This window comes from Spermophilus citellus (assembly GCF_964194105.1).
Source record: "Spermophilus citellus genome assembly, chromosome: 2".
Classification (NCBI taxonomy): Eukaryota; Metazoa; Chordata; class Mammalia; order Rodentia; family Sciuridae; genus Spermophilus; species Spermophilus citellus.
In genome coordinates, this window is record NC_138183.1 from 151,758,591 (window position 1) to 151,776,929 (window position 18,339).

Below are 18,339 nucleotides of genomic sequence, written 5' to 3' on the forward strand. Positions count from 1 at the left end.
ACATTACCTTTATTTTTTTTTTTTTATGTGGTGCTGAGGATCAAACCCAGTGCCTCACACGTCCTAAGCAAGTGCTCTACCACTGGATTACATCCCCAGCCCTTTTCCATGTCTCTTAAAATAACCTCAATGTGGGCCCATTTCCCTCCTTGGGCGATAAGCAATCTAGACATGGGAGGGCTCAGTGCTTCACAAAGATCTGAGTTTGAATCCTGGCCCTTAACTACCATGTGTAAACTGGAGTAGGTTAAGCCACAGCAGCCTCTGTTTCCTGATTTGCGATTTAAAAAAGAAAGAAAGAAAACACCTCTCCTAGAGTAAAGATCAAGTTGAGCTATCACATATCACGTACTTGGCACAGAGTTCATATCCTTTTAGAAATTCATATTCCTCGATCCTCTTTGGCACATAATTGGTCCTTTACAAATGCTTGGGATTGCCTATGAGGCTCTGTATTCTACTTGACCATGTTCCCTAGGGATACCTTGCTACTTTGCCTCTAAGTTCACCTACTTGTGTCCTTAGCCTATTTTTTTCTCCTTCTTTAAAAGAAAAAAGTTTCAAACCTCCATAACAGAAGAGAGAACTGTTTAATGAACACCTCACACTGGTCTCCAGTCTGTCTGGACCATCATCAGCCTTGTCTACTCTGTTGACCCCCTACTTCTTCCACCCTTTTTTTTTTTAACCCCTGGAATATTTTAAAACAAATTCTAGTCATATCATTTCTCCTATCAGCACTCCAATGTGTATCTTTAACCAAGATACTAAAGAACGTAACCACAGTACTTTTTATCCCATCTCCCAAAATAAAGAATTATTCATTTTGGGTATCTAATACTCAGTCCATATTTTCATTTTTTACATTGTCTCAAAAATGTCTTCTTCCTGTTGATTTGTTTGCCTCAGGGTCCCCAAGCATTCGGGCTCCTTCTGACTATAGGGTCTCTTAGGTGTTTTTGCACCAGCCTCCTTTTGCATGTTCTGTTTTCCGTGGAAATGCCAGAACAACGGGGAAGTCATTACTTCCTGAAAAGTCTCTTCAGCTCACTTCCCTGAACCCTTCCCAAACAACATAGAAATAAGCATTTCCTTTTTTGGTCTTTTTTTTTTGGGGGGGGGGATTAAATGATGAAAAGAGCTCCCTCCTTACAGAAGCTTTGAAATAAATGTATTCCTCTAACAGTTTTCAAATTTAAAAAGCACTCCAAGAGAAGCAGAAAGGCAGGATTTGCTTTAGTTCTTGTTTGAAAGGTAAAACTTTCTGGGAACTTTGTTCTTTCCAGAAAGACTTTTTTATGCCCTCCCACCTGCTCTTTGAAATCCACCAACCACAATATTTACTCCATCCCCCTTTTTCTCTCTCTCCCTTACACACTCCCCCTCTCTCTCTTTTTAGCAGCAACATACAAGTCGGCCATATTAGAGAGATGGAAATAAAGCTTCCTTAATGTTGTATATGTCTTTGAAGTACATCCGTGCATTTTCTTTTTTAGCATCTAACCATTCCTCCCCTGTAGTCCTTGGTCCCTCAAATCACCCTCTCCCATAGCCCACCCGCCTGACATCTCAGTCTCTGAAAATGCACAGGGATGCCTGGCTACCTCGCCCTGCCTTCAGTCTCACGGGGCTCAGTCTCTTTTTCACTTTGGGTAAGTTAGACCCACATCTGCATGCTCCCGAGGGTTCAGAAGTGCAGCTGCAGCTGGAGGAGGAGGGGGCGGGGGCAGGAAGGCAGACATTGTTAGCGCTTCCCTCTGTGTCCTTGGGAAAGAAGGTGCTGGGGACTTGGGGGGGACGTTGCTGGGACTGCACAATGCTGGGACAACTTGGTCACAGAAATGTTGGGTCAGGGTATCTGAGTGTTGCTCAGGGATGAAAATGATCAAGGGAGGTGATTTTTTTTTTTTTTTTTAATTTCCCTGAAGTGGACCGATGTGGGGGTGGGGCAGCCGGTAGGCTGATCTGCAGAGTCTCTTGGAAGATTTTTTGTGGTTGTTGTTTAAATTTTTATCTTTTTAAAGCTGCTGGAAATATGGGGTCCTGGCACTTATGGCTTCTTTTAAGATTTCTTTCGTGAACCTTGATTTTTGAAATCTGGTGGACTTAGGATATAGGGGAGACTGTGAGGGAGAGTGAGGAGTGGAAAGTTGAGTCTGGGTCTGGTTCCCCGGAAAATCTGCCCCACTGATTCGTTGGAATGTGTGTGGGAGTAGGTGGGAAGCAGGCTTGAGGAATGATCTCTGGATTGGGAGAACCGCTCAAGCAGGCACTAGGGGATGATGGAGAAGGCACCTTTGGTTTTGGCCAGATGGAATGAGGAGGGGTCAGGTGAAGAGATTCAGAAAAAGAGAAAGAGAGATAAATGGAACCCATGAGCTAAGCAAGGGTGTGGCCCTTTGAAACCAGGCTTGGAACTGTCCAGCAGTCTCATGGACTGCCCTGTCAAATTGGTCCCGAATGTCGATTTCATTTTGAACCACTCATAGACTTCCTGGTGAGCAGGTGGGCTAGAAAGTTAGCTGTCAACCTGCCTTGTAGATAGTTTCATTCTTGCTCCTAAACTTACTCATTGCTGGTGCAGCATCAGAGTCAAGTTCAAGAATTGTCGGTAGGAATGTTCCTCATCACCAAGTTTCTCTCTCCCTCTCTCCCTCTCTCTCTTTGTACCATGATATTGGGCAGGAATGCTAAGCAGAGACATTCAGTGCCCCTGGTAGGACTGTATATAAGGCCTATTAGCTTTGTTGAATTATTTGGCACATTAACAACAGTACAGTTACGTTGTTAATAAGCTTAGAATTGGACCCAGGTTTGAAGCCAACGTAATTGTTTATTTAACGACATGGACAAGTTACTCAATCCCTTTGAGTTGCAGTTTTCTCGTGGGTTAACTGGAGGGTCCCTCTGCTGATTTAAGGATCTGGCACATAGCAGGGCCTCAATAATGGCTAACCTTTTAAGCCCTTTTTATGAGCCCAGAAACAGTGTATCTTATTTAATTCTCACAGCAGTTGTATGAGGTAGATATGATTATTATACTCATGCTACAGGGGAGGAAATGGGCACAGAGAAGTGAAGTAACTGGCCCCCAAAGGGGAACTGAGATTTGAACTCTCCTGTAGTCTGACTTCAGTACATCATCTTAAACGTTGGGTTCGACTGCCCCCAATGTTCAAGAAATGGTACTGCAGTACAAACTGTGATGGCAGAATCTCAAGTGCAGACTAAAGGGGGGATTTGGGGAAATAACCTGCATTTGAAGAGCCAGAGCTGGAGGAGAGGCACCTTTCCTCAGGAGTTAGGGGGAGCTTCCTTTCAGGGAAAGGCAGCCAATGTAGAACTATACCTCAGCGAAGAAAGTAAGTGTTCAGTGATCAGGACAAGGAACCCTGGCTTAGGGGAAGGTGGACTCTGGGATGAAGAGATGGGGAGGAAGTTGTGAAGGGTCACAAGGAAGCTAAAGCTTCAACAGTCCTGAGTGAATAGGAATAAAGACTTTGAACTTGAACTTGGCTGGACCTTCGATGAGGCATGCCCCTGACCTCCAAGGCTGAGGGCTCTGGGAACAACAGAACTGGTGATTGTAGTAGCATGGATCAGCAGGATGGAGGGATGCCACGAATGTTGATGAGGGGACTGTATCAGGGTGGGGCTTGGAGGGATGACTGTAGAGCTGGTGAAGAGGAGGGCAGACTGGGCAACTGGTACCCACACAGAAGCACAGGAGGGTGGTTTTTTAGCTCAAAACATTCTTCCTTAGAGTTCTTCTCAAGATCCTTGAGTCTGCAGTCACTGGCCTGATTTCTGACGTCTGGGCTGTGTTAGGGGAGGCTCATAAAGTAGAACGTGGTCTTCACTCAAGCTTACTGCATGTATCTGCTACTGGCATCTGGGACCCAGATGTGGAGGAGAAAAAGTCCTCTTTTTTTATCGACAGAGTTTTATTGAGTGCCTGCTGTTCTGGGTGTCCAGGATACTAAGGTGAACAAGAATCAGTTCCCCAGAGCTTCTGAAGGGTCATAGGCACATAAACAAATAACAGCCATGCAAAATTGTATGTTCTATAATATCAGCAATAATGGTATTAAAGCAGCTACCTTTCGTCAAGGGCTGTGAGCCAGGCACTGTACTGAGCTTTATTCAAGGGGGAGGTCACTTAATCCTCAAAATGGTCCCAGGAGGCAGGCCCTATTGTACAGATGGTCCCTATATCACTGATGAGGAAACAGGCCCTGGAAGGTTAACCATGTTGCCTAAGATCAGACAGGAGCACTGGAGCCCTGGTCTTGGCCACTGTGCCATTCTGCCTCCCAGTTGTGGGGAAGAGATAGGAACAGGCCTGACGGGGGGAGGACAAGAACACTGGGGAAGCTGTCACTCTGAGGGATGCATAGGCGAGCCCCAGAGAGAGGGTGAAAGAGCTTCCCAACCTGAAGCAAGAACATGAGCTAGGGCCTGGAGGAGGAAAATAAGGTGGTAGTCTCAGGAAAAGTCAGAACTCCAGGGTCACTGTAGTCAAAGATACATGGAAGGACGGAGGCTGGCAGAAGAGGTTGGGATGTAGGTTGGTCCCAGATGGCAAAGGGCTTGGAAACTACGAGCACAGGAGCCTGGACTCAGTCCCTGAAAGCAGCAGGGAGCCATGGGAGGTTTGGAAGTGAGGGAGGATGAGGACAGGTTGATCCTGGCTGTGTGGAAATGGACAGGGCTGGGAGGGGAGAGCTGGGTTGGAGGGTCTGAATGGTGAGGAGGTGGGGCTGGACATCACACCCACCCGGGAGGCAGGGGCTGCCCAGGAGGCAATTTCTTGCTTACTCTTTCTTTTTTTTTTTTTGGAAACCTGAGACTAAAATAAACCTACATCTTAGGTTGTTACAGGATGGGAAAGAGGAGTGAAGAAAATTCACTTTTAGTCTCTGCAATAGATAGTGTTTGGCAGATGACAAATTTTTCAGGGTGTCAGCAAGATAGGCCAGTTAGAATAGTGGATGATAAGTGGCCTGTGGGGGTCAGATATACTTTGGAAAGGGTGTGCCCATCACTGGGATGTTTTGGAGCTAAGAGCAAAAGCCACATCCTTACTGTATCCTGCTGATCAGAATTTCCTTTATGTCGTTTGGAGATCAGGAGACCCAGGCCTCAGACCTGTCCCCAAGGGGGACCATAGGAAGACTGTGAGCTCCTCTTGCAGGGAGGTTGCTTTAAACACCCTTCTGGTGAAGCTGCCTGGAGCTGGGGCTGGACCTACCAAGTAGCCATCAGACAACCTGGAATGACAATCACATCCCCTTCTGCTTGGACCCTCAGCACTGGAGCCAGGCCGTAAAACCTGAAATTTTAACTTAGTCATTTATAGCTGTGAACTTGGACTATTCACTTAACTTCTTTGTGCTCCTTTTCCTCATCTGGAAAGTGGGGTGATGACAGGTGATATTCACACAGTGCTAAACCATCACTGAGTACCGAGGCACTTTTTTGGTGTCCGTGTTTATTATAAAAGCCTCTCTGTGGGTCTAGATGAGCCACTTCCCTAAAGCAGCAGAATTAATCCTGAGACCCGGATTTTGCTCACAGCCCAGATCTCCAGCAATAGTTTCCCGATCTATAATAGGTCTTAGACTGGTGGGGGGAGGCCCAGCCCCCAAAACTTCAGAGCCTGGTATGGTTCTGGTGAGGCCTCAGGCAGCATCTTGGAGGAGCATTCAGGAACTGTGATTCTGGCCTCCATTGACCCTGTTCTCTGTGTCTCTTTTGTGATCCTTTTTTTTTTTTTTAATCACAGGTAAAACCATGGTGTTAGATCTCCAAGCCCCGAGAGATTCCCCCAGCTCTGGATTCCTTTGATTTGGTGACTCCCACCCACCTTCTCTCTCTCTGTAGATGGGACTTGGTGTTTGACCCCTATGACCGCTAGAGGGCACTGCCCCTTGCCTGTTTCCTCCTGGCGCAGGGAGGGTGGAGCAGGGAGCCCGCAATGCACCTCTCTCTGTCCCCTGCTGTTAGCCAGGAAAGGCGTCTCTCCTGACAGCTCTGCCCTCTCCCGCAGCAGAGTGCAGGCTCCCTCGGGAGTGGGGAGTTGTCCAGTGGGGTTCAAGTTTGCATGTTGCCTGGGGCTGCTGGGGTGAGGCAGAGGAACAAGGAGGGTGGGACCCACAGGGCCAGCCAGGCTTAACAAAGCATTTTCTTTTTTTGGTGTGGACCCTGGGAAGTGGCAGCCCTTCCAAGGGAAGGGGCTAGAGAAACAGGGCATTCCTGGGACAGAAGGTGAACTCAGGACAAGCTGCCATCGGCTCCTTCCCTCAGATTTCTCAGGCTCTGCAGAGTGGGGGTGGTGTTGATATCTCCCGCACACTTGCCTGGCACATCCATTCAAAATGGCTATGAAAGTGAAGGAGTTGGGAACTGGGCTTTTCTCCTCCTGATTGGGGCCTGTTCAGCCCCTCTAGTTGGTACTCCCCTCATGAGCACTTAAATGCACATCTGGAGTCCTTGGCCCTTCAGGTGAGGTTTGAGAGGCTATCCCCCATTCAGGTCTTGGTGGAGACCCCCAGGACCGGCAGTTCAGGGCCTTTCCTATCCCGAAGTCCTGTGGCTTGCCCTTGTCCCTCACCCATGTGGATGGGTTGAGCGGAAGGATGGCGGCTGAGCTCTGATAGGGGCTGCTGCCTCCAGGGTGGGGCTCAGTAGCTTTGTACAACAAACCTGAAAACTGGAAGCTTTGCAGTCTGAGTCTTTTGCCAGATCTGGGGGAATTCCAAGGGACTGGCTTGAGGGGTCAGTCTCCAATGTACTCTCAGGCCTCAAGGCTCCCTGCTGCTCCATCTCTGAAGCCCTTGCTATTCCTGCCACAGAACTAAGGAAAATCTAGGATAATAAAAGCCACTATTAGCTGAATACTTGGGGCTTATTTTAATTATCATAACTGAGGAGGAAGAGGAAGGTTAGAGAGGTGAGGGGCTTCCTGCATTCTGCAGCTGATGGAGGTCTGAACTGGGAGCAGACCAAGTTTAATCGGGTCCCCTTGTCCATCACCAAATTACTTCTATAATTCTTACAGTGCCCTCAGCTCTCTCCTTCTCCCCCTCAAGCTCTTTAATGTCTTCCTATTACTTTTAGAAGATGCCCAACTCTGTGCTCTGGCTCTTTGTGGCCTGGTCCCTACCTCACTCCCTGACCTCAGGTCTTGCCATTCACTCCCTTGGTCACTCTGCTTGGTCTGCCTCAGATGTGTGAAGATCATTCCAGCCACAGAGACTTTGCCCTTGACATTCCCTGTGCCTCAGAACTCCATTCCCTCAAGACATCAAGAGGTTCACTTCCTCACTTGAGTTAGGCCCTGCCTGGAGGGCTGCTTCTCAGGTCACAGCATAGGGAGCCCTCTGAATGAAACAGCTCCTGGCCCATCAGTTTACTCCTTAAGGCTCCGGCCAAGGAGCACTCCAGACAGTCTCATCCAGATTCTTTTCCTTGTGACTGACTGTCCCCCTCACCAGAATACAAGCTCCACGATGTAGTGACTCTGTCCCACGGCAATCCCCAGGGCCTAGACTAAGTGCCTGGCACATAGCAAATGATTTATAAATATCTAATAAGATGGACATGATGGTGCACACCTGTAATCCCTGTGGCTCAGGAGGCTGAGGCAGGAGGATCGCAAGTTCCAAACCAGCCTCAGCAACTTAGCAAGGCCCTAAGCAACTCAGTGAGACCCTGTCTCTAAATAAAATACAAAAAAGGGCTGGGATGTGGCTCAGTGATTAAGCACCCCTAGGTTCAATCCCCAGTACCAAAAATGAATGAGTAAAAAAAAATAAAATTTAAAAAATTAAAAATATCTGATAAATGAGTGAATGACTGATGCTTCACATTACTGTTATTATTCTTTTTGGCGATGTTGGGAGCGAAACCCAGGGCCTCACTAGGCAAGCACTCTGCCACTGAGCTACATCTCCAGCCCTGTTAATCTTCGGTTACTCATTTGGGATGAGGTTTGGGCAGTATTGGCAGTTAAGGCCAGGACTCAGGGGAGGCATCGTGTCTGGGGCACAGCTTTTATGGAGGTATTTCTGTGACCCTGAAAGCAGGAGTCTCCTTAACTGTCACGTCCTATGCTCCTCACTTGCCTCCGCTAGACTGCCATGCTTAGAATGCTTGTGTGGGAAGGACTTTTCTCAGCTGTGATACCCCAACTCCCAGTCTCCTGGCCCAAGCCTGGTGCCTCTTATAGGACCGCGCGGAACCTGTGGTTCTCACCCTGCCACCTGTCAGCCTCTCACAGCTCTTCACTGTGATGTGGCCAGGCTTGGTTTCATCCCCATACCATCAGCAGGTCCTTGGAATGGTGCCTCTTCTTCTGGGGCACCCTCCCCTCCCACTGCTCATCCGCTCTCTTGTCTGCCTGTCGACCTAGGGAAGATGATGTGGCCGGGCTGGGCTGGGATGCTGTGTCACCCTGTCCTGGGCAAGGACAGCAAGCAGTGCCTTCTGAATCTCCATGCATCCTCCTGGCCCATGGGGTCACTGCAGCCTTAGCTGAAAGGGTTTTGGCCCACAAAGATGGTTAAAGGGGTGAAGAAGAAGGGGGAAGTTGAGGCAAGCACAGTGAAGTCCCTTGTTCAGCTGGCAAATGGCACCAAACAGACTGGGGCAGACGGCAGGGTTACCTTACCTCTTCCACGTCCCCCATGGCCCTCTCAGCCAGAATCCTCATCAGCCTGTGGCTTTTTCTTCAGTGCCACCAGGGCAGAGCATGGAAGTCACAGTCCCTACCGTCCTGAATATTCTCAATGGATCTGATGCCCGCCTGTCCTGCACCTTCAACTCCTGCTACACCGTGAACCACAAACAGTTCTCCCTGAACTGGACCTACCAGGAGTGTAACAACTGCTCGGAGGAGATGGTGAGTTTCCGGGGTGGACAGAGGTGGGGGAAGCAGGAGCCTTTCGGCATGAAGCCTGCCTTTCCTACCACCTGCCCTTGCAGGTGTACTGGACCCAGAGGACCTGGGTGGGCTGTCTGCTGCTCAGGGCTTTGACAGGAGGCATGTCACCACACCTGCGTGGCCTTTCTGGGGGTAACTGTCTCTCCATCTCGGTGAAAGGGTGCATGGGTGGAGGGCACTTCTCACTGTCCTCGTAATTCCTTGCTTGTGCAGCCACCCCTCCTGTCCCCTGTCCCACTCCCCAGTTCCTCCAGTTCCGCATGAAGATCATTAACCTGAAGCTAGAGAGGTTCCGAGACCGTGTGGAGTTCTCGGGGAACCCCAGCAAGTACGATGTGTCAGTGACGCTGAAAAATGTGCAACTTGAGGACGAGGGCTTCTACAACTGCTACGTCACGAACCCACCTGACCGCCACCGCGGCCATGGCAGAATCCAGCTGCAGGTCCTCTTGGAAGGTGAGAGGGGAGCCAGGCTGCTGTGGGGGTCCCTGACCTTTCTCTGTAGTAGTAGCTCAGGGCACCATGGGGAGGCCTTGCAGGGGATGAGCCATCTGTTTTCTTCTTCTGGTTCCCAAGGGAACGGATGTCAAGACAGTCCCTAGAATGGTGTGGACTGTGATTACCACCTTAATGATCCTGACATTTTTGGGTTATTGAGCACCAAATGTATTCCAACCACCCGGCTGAACACACTTTGATTTATGCTTTATCTCATTTATCCTCCTGAAAACCTCCTGGGGGAGGGACTATTATTACCCCCATTTTACAGATGAGGACACCAGGGTGAGAAAGGGTAAGTTAACCTAAGGTTATACAATTCATAAGGCATATATTTAGGACTCAATTTTGGGTCAGTCTGATCTCAAAGTCCTCACTGGTAGATAAGAGCTGCCTCCTCAGGGGGCTTTTTGGTGAGCTGGGATTTGGTGTGGTTCTTGGAGGTCAGTTGCCCCGATTGATTTTTGGCTTGGACTCAATTCCTGTGCAGGGAGTCAAGTCGGGACCCCCCACAGCACACACAAGCGAGGAGACCTGGGCTGGCCAGGGGCCCCCTTTCCAGCCCCAGCTGAGTGAAACTCTCTCCCCCCCCCCCAGAGCCTCCGGAGCGGGACTCCACGGTCGCGGTGATCGTGGGGGCCTCCGTAGGGGGGTTCCTGGCTGTGGTCATCTTAGTGCTGATGGTGGTCAAGTGCGTGAGGAGGAAAAAGGAGCAGAAACTCAGCACGGATGACCTGAAGACCGAGGAGGATGGCAAGACGGATGGCGAGGGCAACGCGGATGATGGCGCCAAGTAAAGGGCAGCCGCCCTGCAGCCCCTCCCCGCGTCCTGTCTCCTCCCACCTCTGCCCTGTACAGCGTGACCCTGCCTGCCCTCTTGGTGTGCTTTTCTTGAGCAGGACCCCAGGGTTGACCTGGGGCCTCCTGAACCCCTCACTTCGTACCCCACCACCCTGCACCAGGGGTGACCCACCTCTCTTCCATCTGAGAACCTGCCGTGGCGTCTGGGATGTGTGGGCCCTGGGGAGAGGACAGAAGGGGCTCCAACCTGCCAGTCTCTGCGAGGAGGCAGGAGGCCTGTGCGGTCCCACAGAGGATGGGGGAGGTGGGCAGTGGTGGTACAGCCGGGGCCTGGTCTGGCAATGGCTCCTGTGTTGAGCAGCCTTCTTGAGAAGGCTTGGGCTGTGGCCTTTCTGTGCTGCTCGGCTGCTCAAGCCCAGAGCAACCCGTCAGGCTGGGGGTGAGGATGGAGTCCTGTCGTTGTGTGAGGGATCATGTGACAGGGATGATTGTGCATTTCTGAAGGAAAGCAGGGCTGGACAAACCTGGACTCAGCCTTGGCCCAGGGAGCTCGTGCTGGCCCTGGTTTCCATCACTAGCTGCTCCCCCAGGAGGCACTGGGGTGTGTGGTTGGCTACTGATCCCTTGGGGATGTGGGTGAGGATAGTACTGGAAAAGCAGCTCCAGGAAGGGCTGTGCGCCACCCTAGGGACCACCATCCTTGGCTGAGGGACTGAGAGGTGGGGTTCCATTGTGAATGAGGTTGGCAGCAGAGTGCCTGCTCCAACAGGGCCACTGTCCTCTCCTGAGCCAGGAGTGGCCGAGGCTCAGATACAAGGAGAAGGTATCTGTAGGAGGGCAGCTTGCTTCAGGGTTGTCCCCAATAGGGTTTCCATCTAGCTTTTGGCAAGAGGAAGGAAGGGAAGGCTGGAGGGACGTGTGAGAGGAGGCCATGGAGCCATAGAGCCCTGTGGCCTGCCTGGTCCATCTGGAGCCCTGTTCCTGCAGCCCCAGCAGCTCCTTTTGTGGGAAAGAAAGTAGCATTAGTGGGAAGCCAACTTTCACTGCCATTTACTCACCTTACAGTGGAATGGTTTGGGCCTGCAGAGAGGAAGTAAGCCAGGCACAGAAACTGCTGACTCAGAGAATATGACTTTGAAAGACCCTCAGAGGTCAACTAACTAAATCCCTCGAATGGGGAAACTGAGGTTTCAGGTGACAGAAACTGAGGGTCCTGCCCCCTTCTCTGGCTCCTTGGTTTCCAGTTTGAGTCCACAGAGCCATAGTTTTCCTGGAGGTGGAGCTTCTGGGGCCTGGTAGGGGGTGGGGGCATTCGTCCTTCTCCTCTCCCAGAAGCTCAGCCCGACCTGCTCAGGGAGTTAGGTGTCCAGGGCAGGGAATGAGTCTGGGGAAAGGGGGTGGAGATGGCATCATGACAGTCTCAGGGACCAATCCCTGCCTCTGCCCATGAGATGGTCCATTTGGGGAGAGGGAAATAGCATATGGGAGATTCAGCTTAATTCACTTCAACAACCATTTATTAAGCATCTGCTCTGTGCCAGGCACCATGTGGGGTGCCAGGGGCACATACAAAGCCATAACAGAGTTGGGGACTGCCAGGTCAGCACTGTAGGACCAACATTAATTTTTTGGTGCATCTACTTCCACCTCTGTAGCCACTTCTTCTAGAACTAGAGTTAGGGGAGAAGGAAGGGACTTGAGAATCTGGGCCTTGGGAAGGGAAGAGGGAAGGTAGAGCTGAGACAAGAGTACAGAGGCCAGGGAGAGTGGGCACAGGACGAGGGACAGGTAAATAGCCAGAGAACTCCTGGGTGAGTCCAGCCCTTCTGGAAATTCTCAATTCATTAGCTCAGTACCTAACTGCCAATCAACACACTGCCAATGGGGGCGGGGAGCCACACCACCAGGATGCCTGGAGCAGGTGATGCCGCCCATCCTTCAAGCCACCCAGCTGGGAATGGAAAGGGTGGTGGGCACCTCAGCCAACTGAGACCAAGGGTGGTGGGATATACTTCTGCAGCTTGCAGATATAATCTTTGGGTTGTCTAGTACATGTCCCCTTGTCCCAGGATATGAGGATCTGCTCCAATGCTGGGAACTTTTCTTTTTCCAGGACTCATAACATTTAGGCAGATTGTTTGCAAGATTCCTTAGGTTCATTAAAAAAGTCCTAACTCTCCTTTAAAAAGCCCAAGACTCCCGGGATCTTTTCCTTCTTTTTCCTGACAGTGTGGGACCCAGGGAAAGCAATGCCTGTCCGTAGGCCCAGGGGCCCAAGCAGGTGGGGCTGGGTCAGGAGCCAGCTCTGTCCCAGGAACTGGCCCTCATATGCTCTTAGACTTTCCTCTGGGGGTCTCTGAGCTGCCTCCCCCAGGCAGTGAGGTTGGGAGCAAACTGGGGCTTCTGTGAGTCGAGGTGGGGAACCGGTGAGATGTTTCCACAGCAGCTGAAACTCTGCCCTGCTTCCTAGGTTAGGCCAGCGAGCTGGTCCTCTCCCTGCAGTACACTAGCTCCACTTCTGGCTGCATGTTCCCACCACTGCACTGTGCTGGTTTCAGTCTGCTGGCTTCTCAGCTGCCCCTGCCTCTCCTGCTCTCTCACACCTCCCCCCCTCTGTCTCTCCCTCCTAATTAAGGGCCACTGCAAAGAGACGGGCTGGCTAACTCATGGGATTTAGCTTGTAAGAACAAAGCACAATTTTTCAGGACTGAAATGCCTTGAGGTGCCTTGGAACTGGCTTTGGAAATAGCTATCTGCCCCTCTAGCTATGGACTCATCACAGTTATTCCCAATTGATAAGAAGGAGAAGTTGATTTGATCCACATTTCTCTCTGTGAGTCTCCTTGGAGGAGTTGGGCTGGTAAATATTGACAAGGTTAGGTTAAGCAGATTCATAATTGGAAATACTGGTCAGGTCCAAAAAGGTAGTCCCAGGCCATAGGAAATTGGAACGGGTGATTGAATCAAGAAATCTTCCTTCCTACTTGTGTCTTAAGGAAAGACAGCCTGTGTCCCTTGTTGTGCCTCTTGCTGATGTCTTCCTTTACTGAAGCTTGCTGATGCATTTGTACATAGCCTCTCTGTATAGGTATAGATATATTATATATACTAATATAAAACATCTCACGACACCCACCCCCAAACTTACATTGTGGGGAGAGGGTGTAATCACTTCTCAATGTTTTGAGTTGATTCACCAAAGGCAAATTATGGAATGTTCTTATTGCTTTTTGTGCACTTGGAGGGGAAAACCTGGCTGCATAAGTAGTACTTATGCACCTCTAGGGTTTACGTGCTGCGAGCTGCGTGGTGGTTGGGAGGGAAGAGAAGTCTAAACAGTCCTCTGGGACCCAACTGCAGGGATGTTTCTGCTTCTGGGAGCAGACTGAGTTTCTTTGGCAGTTTGACTGATTGCTTGGATCTGTTGGCTACAATAAACACACTGTCTCCCCTGAACATCTCTTGAGTATAGCTTTTTTTCAGGGGTGCAGAGTTGGGTAGGTTGAGCCTTTGCCAGGCGCCTGGTGGGGAACCTGATGGGGAGCCTGGTGTACTTTCCCTGGCCATCTCATTGATGCTGCCAGATCTGCATCTGTGGAACTCAAAGCTTTTGCCTCACAAGGATGTCCATCTACTCCCCAGTTGTCTATAGATGTTTCAGCCCTTTGACTTTCCAGAATCCTGGAGGACTCTGCCCACCCTGGGAACTACCCTGGGATAGGGTGGCTGAGCTGCTACAATCCTTAAACGCACCATGGATGTTGCCTGTTCTTTCCATGGACAGATGGGCCATCCTTTCTGCTCCCTCTTTCTCAACAGTGTCTGACCAGGCAGACAGCTCTTGTGCCTGCTCTGGATTCTGGAAAAATAGATGACAGCTGGTCAGAGTGTGCCCTCATGCAACTTCACCAGGAGGGTGGCTGATGGGAAGAGTCAGGTTGCTCCTGTTCCATCTCCATATGCACAGCTCTACCCTATTTACATAGTGCTGAGTCAGCCTTAAGAAGTTCAAGACCTTTCTCTCTCCATTACACACACACACACACACACCTTGATAGATAAGAAAAGCTTCAACTTACTAAACAGCAAGGAAATACCTACTTTTCTCTTGTCTTCCATTTCTGTCTGCTCCCTGGTGACCCAGAGACCATGGTAACCCAGTGGTTAGTGGTGAGGAATACTCCAGTAGGCTCTCAGCACTGGTAGCTGTAACACCTGAAATCACTACAGTTGCTCCCTCAGCAAGATGACAGAAAGGAGGTGGCAGCATCAAACAAAAGTGGCTGGTGCCCAACAGAACCAAAGCACCAGGCTGTGGGAGGATTCTGTTCTCTGGAACCTCAAGTCCTTCCAAGGGTGGAAGGTCAGGGAGAGTGCTTCTCTACCTAACAGGTAGGGAAATGGAATCAAGAGACATAAACATAGCAGAGGAGGTGCCAGGGAGGGAGTCTCTGGTTCCTTCTTGGGTAGACACAGGTCCCCAACATTCAGCCAGGCCGACAGCAATTTACTCATTGGGCTTTTCTCCAAGAACACTTGGAGAACCTGGGCTGAGCCTGGCTTCTGTGAGTTGGATTTGGCTCAGACACCTCTCCTAAAATGATGTTCTTTGGTCTGCTTGGGGCTGGGTGAGGTGGTTTTGTTTTGGATTTTGTTTTTGTGCAGTGCTAGGGTTCAAGCCTAGGGACTCGTGAATGCTAGACACGTGCTCCACCACTGAGCTCCATAGTTTTCCTTATTTTTCTTTTCTTTTTGATACCAGGGACTGAACCATTTACCCATTGAGCACATTCCCAGCTCAATGGTTATTTTTTATTTTTTGAGTCAGGGTCTTATGAAGTTGCGTAGGGCCTCACTTAGTTCTGAGGCTGGCTTTGAACTTGTGGTCCTCCTGCCTCAGCTTCCTGAGCCACTGGGATAACTACATAGTTTTCATTGCAGTGTGAGCTGCCTTGTTGGGGAAGGACTAGCTCCCACCCAGGTGCTCAGAGTTGGTCACCTGCTTCCTGTGTCCCTGACTTAAGAAGGAGGTCTAATCCCCACTCCTTCATCATCCTAATGGATAGCCAGAGTGGGATAGGAATCTGGAAGGAAAAGAATGGAGAAAGAAAATAGATATTTATAACATCAGAGAGGAGAGGACCCCAGGAAATACCCCAGGCACCCCTTGCAATCCTCAAGGGAAAACTGAGAGCCATATTTGTTTAAGGCCACATCTGCATTCAGCACAAAATTGTGATCTTGCAGCAGGCTCCCAATCTGCTGTTCTTCCACAGCCTACACTTAGGGCTGAGCCTAGTACTTGGCACAACACAGCCACATGAAGTCCAGGGTCCTGCCCAGCCCCTCCCCTGCTGGCCTGATCTAGAAGATGCACTCACTCATGCTTCTCAGAGACACCAGGTGGCTTGTCCTCCACCCTTCCTATAGGCTCTCTCCCTGAAGCCCTGCTGATGTGTAGAGTGCCAATTACCTCTCAGGAGAGGCTCTGGCTACCTAGTGGATTAGAGCCCTGGAAGGTCAGGGGTAAGGACTCCCAGCTGAGACCCATATCCTGGTATCCTAACATGGTCCATAGATCTGGTGGGGAAGTCAATGGGGTCTGGCTTAGGACTCCAATCTCCTGCAGGACCGAGGGGACCTCTGGTTAGAAAAGTGGGGGGAACTGTCGGGGTGGAGGTGGTGGAGATGAATAGGGAGTGGGAGGATAAATGAATTGGAGGTGAGAGGGTAGGCTGCCTGAGGATGCAGCTTTTCCTTTTCTTTCTTTCTTTTTGGTACCAGAGGTTGAGCCCAGGGGTGCTTTACCACTGAGCCACATCCCCAGTCCTTTTAAAAATTTTATTTAGATACAGGGCCTTGCTAATTTGCTGAGGCTGGCTTTGAACTCACGATCCTCTTGTCTCAGCCTCCTGAGCTGCTGGGATTACCATGCCTTGCCAGCTTTTCCCTTTCTCTGGCAGTAATGACCTTGAAAGTCCAAGAGGTGCTGGCAAAGGGGAGCAAGTGGACACTGGACACTTAGCCTGACTACTTGGGATTCCATGGGAGGGGCTTTCCCTTAGAGTTCCGGCAAAGTCACCTTTACTCCAACCACAGCTGCCTCTGCTTCTCCACTGGGACAAATTCCCCATTAACAGGTGGCGAAGGGATGAGGAATGTTTGCCACAATAGACTGAGAGCCCTTCCTGTGGGGAAGTGGGCGGAAGGGGGAGGTGGTGTTCGGCCAGGAGGGGAGGGTGTAGCAGACAGAGCTGCCAGTGCAGTGGCCTGACTGTGGCCACACTAGGGGATTAGATTTGTCCCATTCTGCCCCAGGGCAAAACACTAGGACTGGCTGCAGAGGCAGGTATTGATCGAATGTAAGTCGGAGCTGTGCTGAGTGTTGACTGTCCAAGGTAATGAGATCCCCATCCCAGAAGAAATTTAAACATAACTCGGGGGTGTCATTGAGAAGATTCATATATCAGAACATACTTTTAGATGGCCTTCAAAATTACTGACAATGGCCCTCAGCAGCCCTTATTTTAGGACACAAATGATAGAAGCAAGATTAACTCTTGCTTGCCTGAAGACAAATATGCTTCATGCCTGTCCCTTTACCATCTTACTCAGTCCTGGTCTCCCCCGGGCTACCTCAGTATCCTTGGACTCCTTTACCTAATTCTTCTTTACCCAATCTATCAATGGTGGGGATGGGACATGTTGGCAAACCCTTATATATAGTAAGAAATGGACTGGGAGAGGGTAGGAAAGTGCCCTTGGGGAGCCTAAGATCAGGCCCAGTTTATCTGCCTTCCTTGGCCAACAGTCATGGAAAAGATTCCCCTTCTCTTTCCAGGCAAGACTGGATACAAAAGATAAAAGTCCTTTCTGCCACTTCCTCCCTGAACCCTCTCAGCTGTGCCAGTCTGCCACCGCCCCCCCACAGCATGCTCACAGTAGCATGTGTGCCCCTGGAACTGACTCTTGGAAGAGCCAGAGAGCTGGTACCCCGGCCAGCCCAGAGCTGGGTGTTGTATGTCTATTAGCTTACCGAATCCTCGGGGCAATCTCCCAAACACACATTCCTTTCTCAGTTTTGAGGTTGAGGAATCTGAAGTTCTGTTCTTCTGGATTAAGCATAAGTATAACCAAAGTGACATGGCTAAGCAACTGAACAGCAGGAGTCAAACACAGGGCCATGTGAGGCCAAAGCCTCACATCACACCATGAGAAAGGTCAGTGGCCTGGCTTCCTGTCCTTCCAGAGACTTGGGGGTGGGTGGGGGAAGGGTGATTGAACCAACCTCAAAATGACCAAGGACTTCGACAAAAGGGTAAGAGAGTCTGGGAGCAGAAGCAAAGCTTTCCCAGTGGGCCTCGGATAGCTCACCCCCATGCAGCCTGGCCCCTCGACCCCGTGGCTCTGTGCAAGCAGCAGTGGCCTCTGCTGGTCACCTTCTCTTCTCATGGCTTCTGACTCCTGTCCCTTCTTACTAAAAGCCTGTGAATCCTCTTCTCCACCTCTGGCCAGTTCTTTCCCTGTCCCTACCCCTCCTCCTCAGCCTGAGTCACACTCCAACTTCCTGAAGTTGCCTTTTACCCCAGGAAGACTCCCCACTCCTCTTACATTCCCCCTCCCTCCTTCTCAGGTTCTCCTCTCTCCCTATTCTCTCCCTCCACCTCTCGAAGACCCCCCCACACACTTTGTAAGACCCCCTGCTCCCACACTAAAATGTTCACAAGGGACAAATGGACCAGGCAGTCCTGCCTAGTACTCCACACTATTTTGTGCTTCTGTCTCAGGTGCCCATTTCAGGGGCAGAACCAGGTCTAGGGTTCTAGGAGGACACCTGGCTATTCAGCTGACATGGCAGTTCCATGGGCAGCAGGCTGCAATGAATGACAAACATTTCCAATGCTTTCATCCTCCAACCCCCCTGAGCCCCCTCCTCCATTGACAGGGCAGGGGGACATAGTGACCCACACAGCAGAGAGGTAAACACAGCTCTAGGCTGCTGGGTAGAGTGACCGAGACTGTGTACCAGGGGCTTCATACCCCACCCCAATGTGGCCCAGAATAAAGAGATGCCCAGGACTCACCCTATGTCTGAG

The 18,339-nt window shown here is 50.5% G+C and overlaps 1 protein-coding gene and 1 long non-coding RNA gene across 3 annotated transcripts; one reads left to right on the forward strand and one right to left on the reverse strand.

Annotated features, from left to right (window-relative positions):
* Nucleotides 1–1,408: 1,408 nt before the first annotated feature.
* SCN2B (sodium voltage-gated channel beta subunit 2) lies at nucleotides 1,409–10,240 on the forward strand. 2 transcript variants are annotated; one of them, XM_081267770.1, is made up of 4 exons: nucleotides 1,409–1,652; nucleotides 8,736–8,902; nucleotides 9,190–9,400; nucleotides 10,040–10,240. In XM_081267770.1, the coding sequence occupies exons 1-4, from the start codon at nucleotides 1,583–1,585 to the stop codon at nucleotides 10,237–10,239; spliced, it is 648 nt and encodes a 215-aa protein (XP_081123896.1). In that variant the 5' UTR covers nucleotides 1,409–1,582; the 3' UTR covers nucleotide 10,240. The 2 variants fall into 2 exon arrangements, with proteins under 2 accessions (XP_081123896.1, XP_081123895.1); XM_081267769.1 differs by lacking the exon at nucleotides 1,409–1,652 and having other exon boundaries at nucleotides 7,902–8,902.
* LOC308634174 lies at nucleotides 10,124–17,894 on the reverse strand. Its single transcript, XR_014018970.1, has 2 exons — nucleotides 14,345–17,894; nucleotides 10,124–11,913 (listed from the first exon to the last, which is right to left on the reverse strand). It is a non-coding gene; the product is annotated as an uncharacterized lncRNA (long non-coding RNA).
* Nucleotides 17,895–18,339: the final 445 nt, after the last annotated feature.

Coding starts and splice junctions, on each gene's coding strand:
- SCN2B (XM_081267769.1), top strand. CDS start 8,630: ATGGCACCAAACAGACTGGGGCAGACGGCAGGGTTACCTTACCTCTTC. Junction 8,903..9,189: donor ACAACTGCTCGGAGGAGATG/GTGAGTTTCCGG, acceptor CCCACTCCCCAG/TTCCTCCAGTTCCGCATGAA. Junction 9,401..10,039: donor GCTGCAGGTCCTCTTGGAAG/GTGAGAGGGGAG, acceptor CCCCCCCCCCAG/AGCCTCCGGAGCGGGACTCC.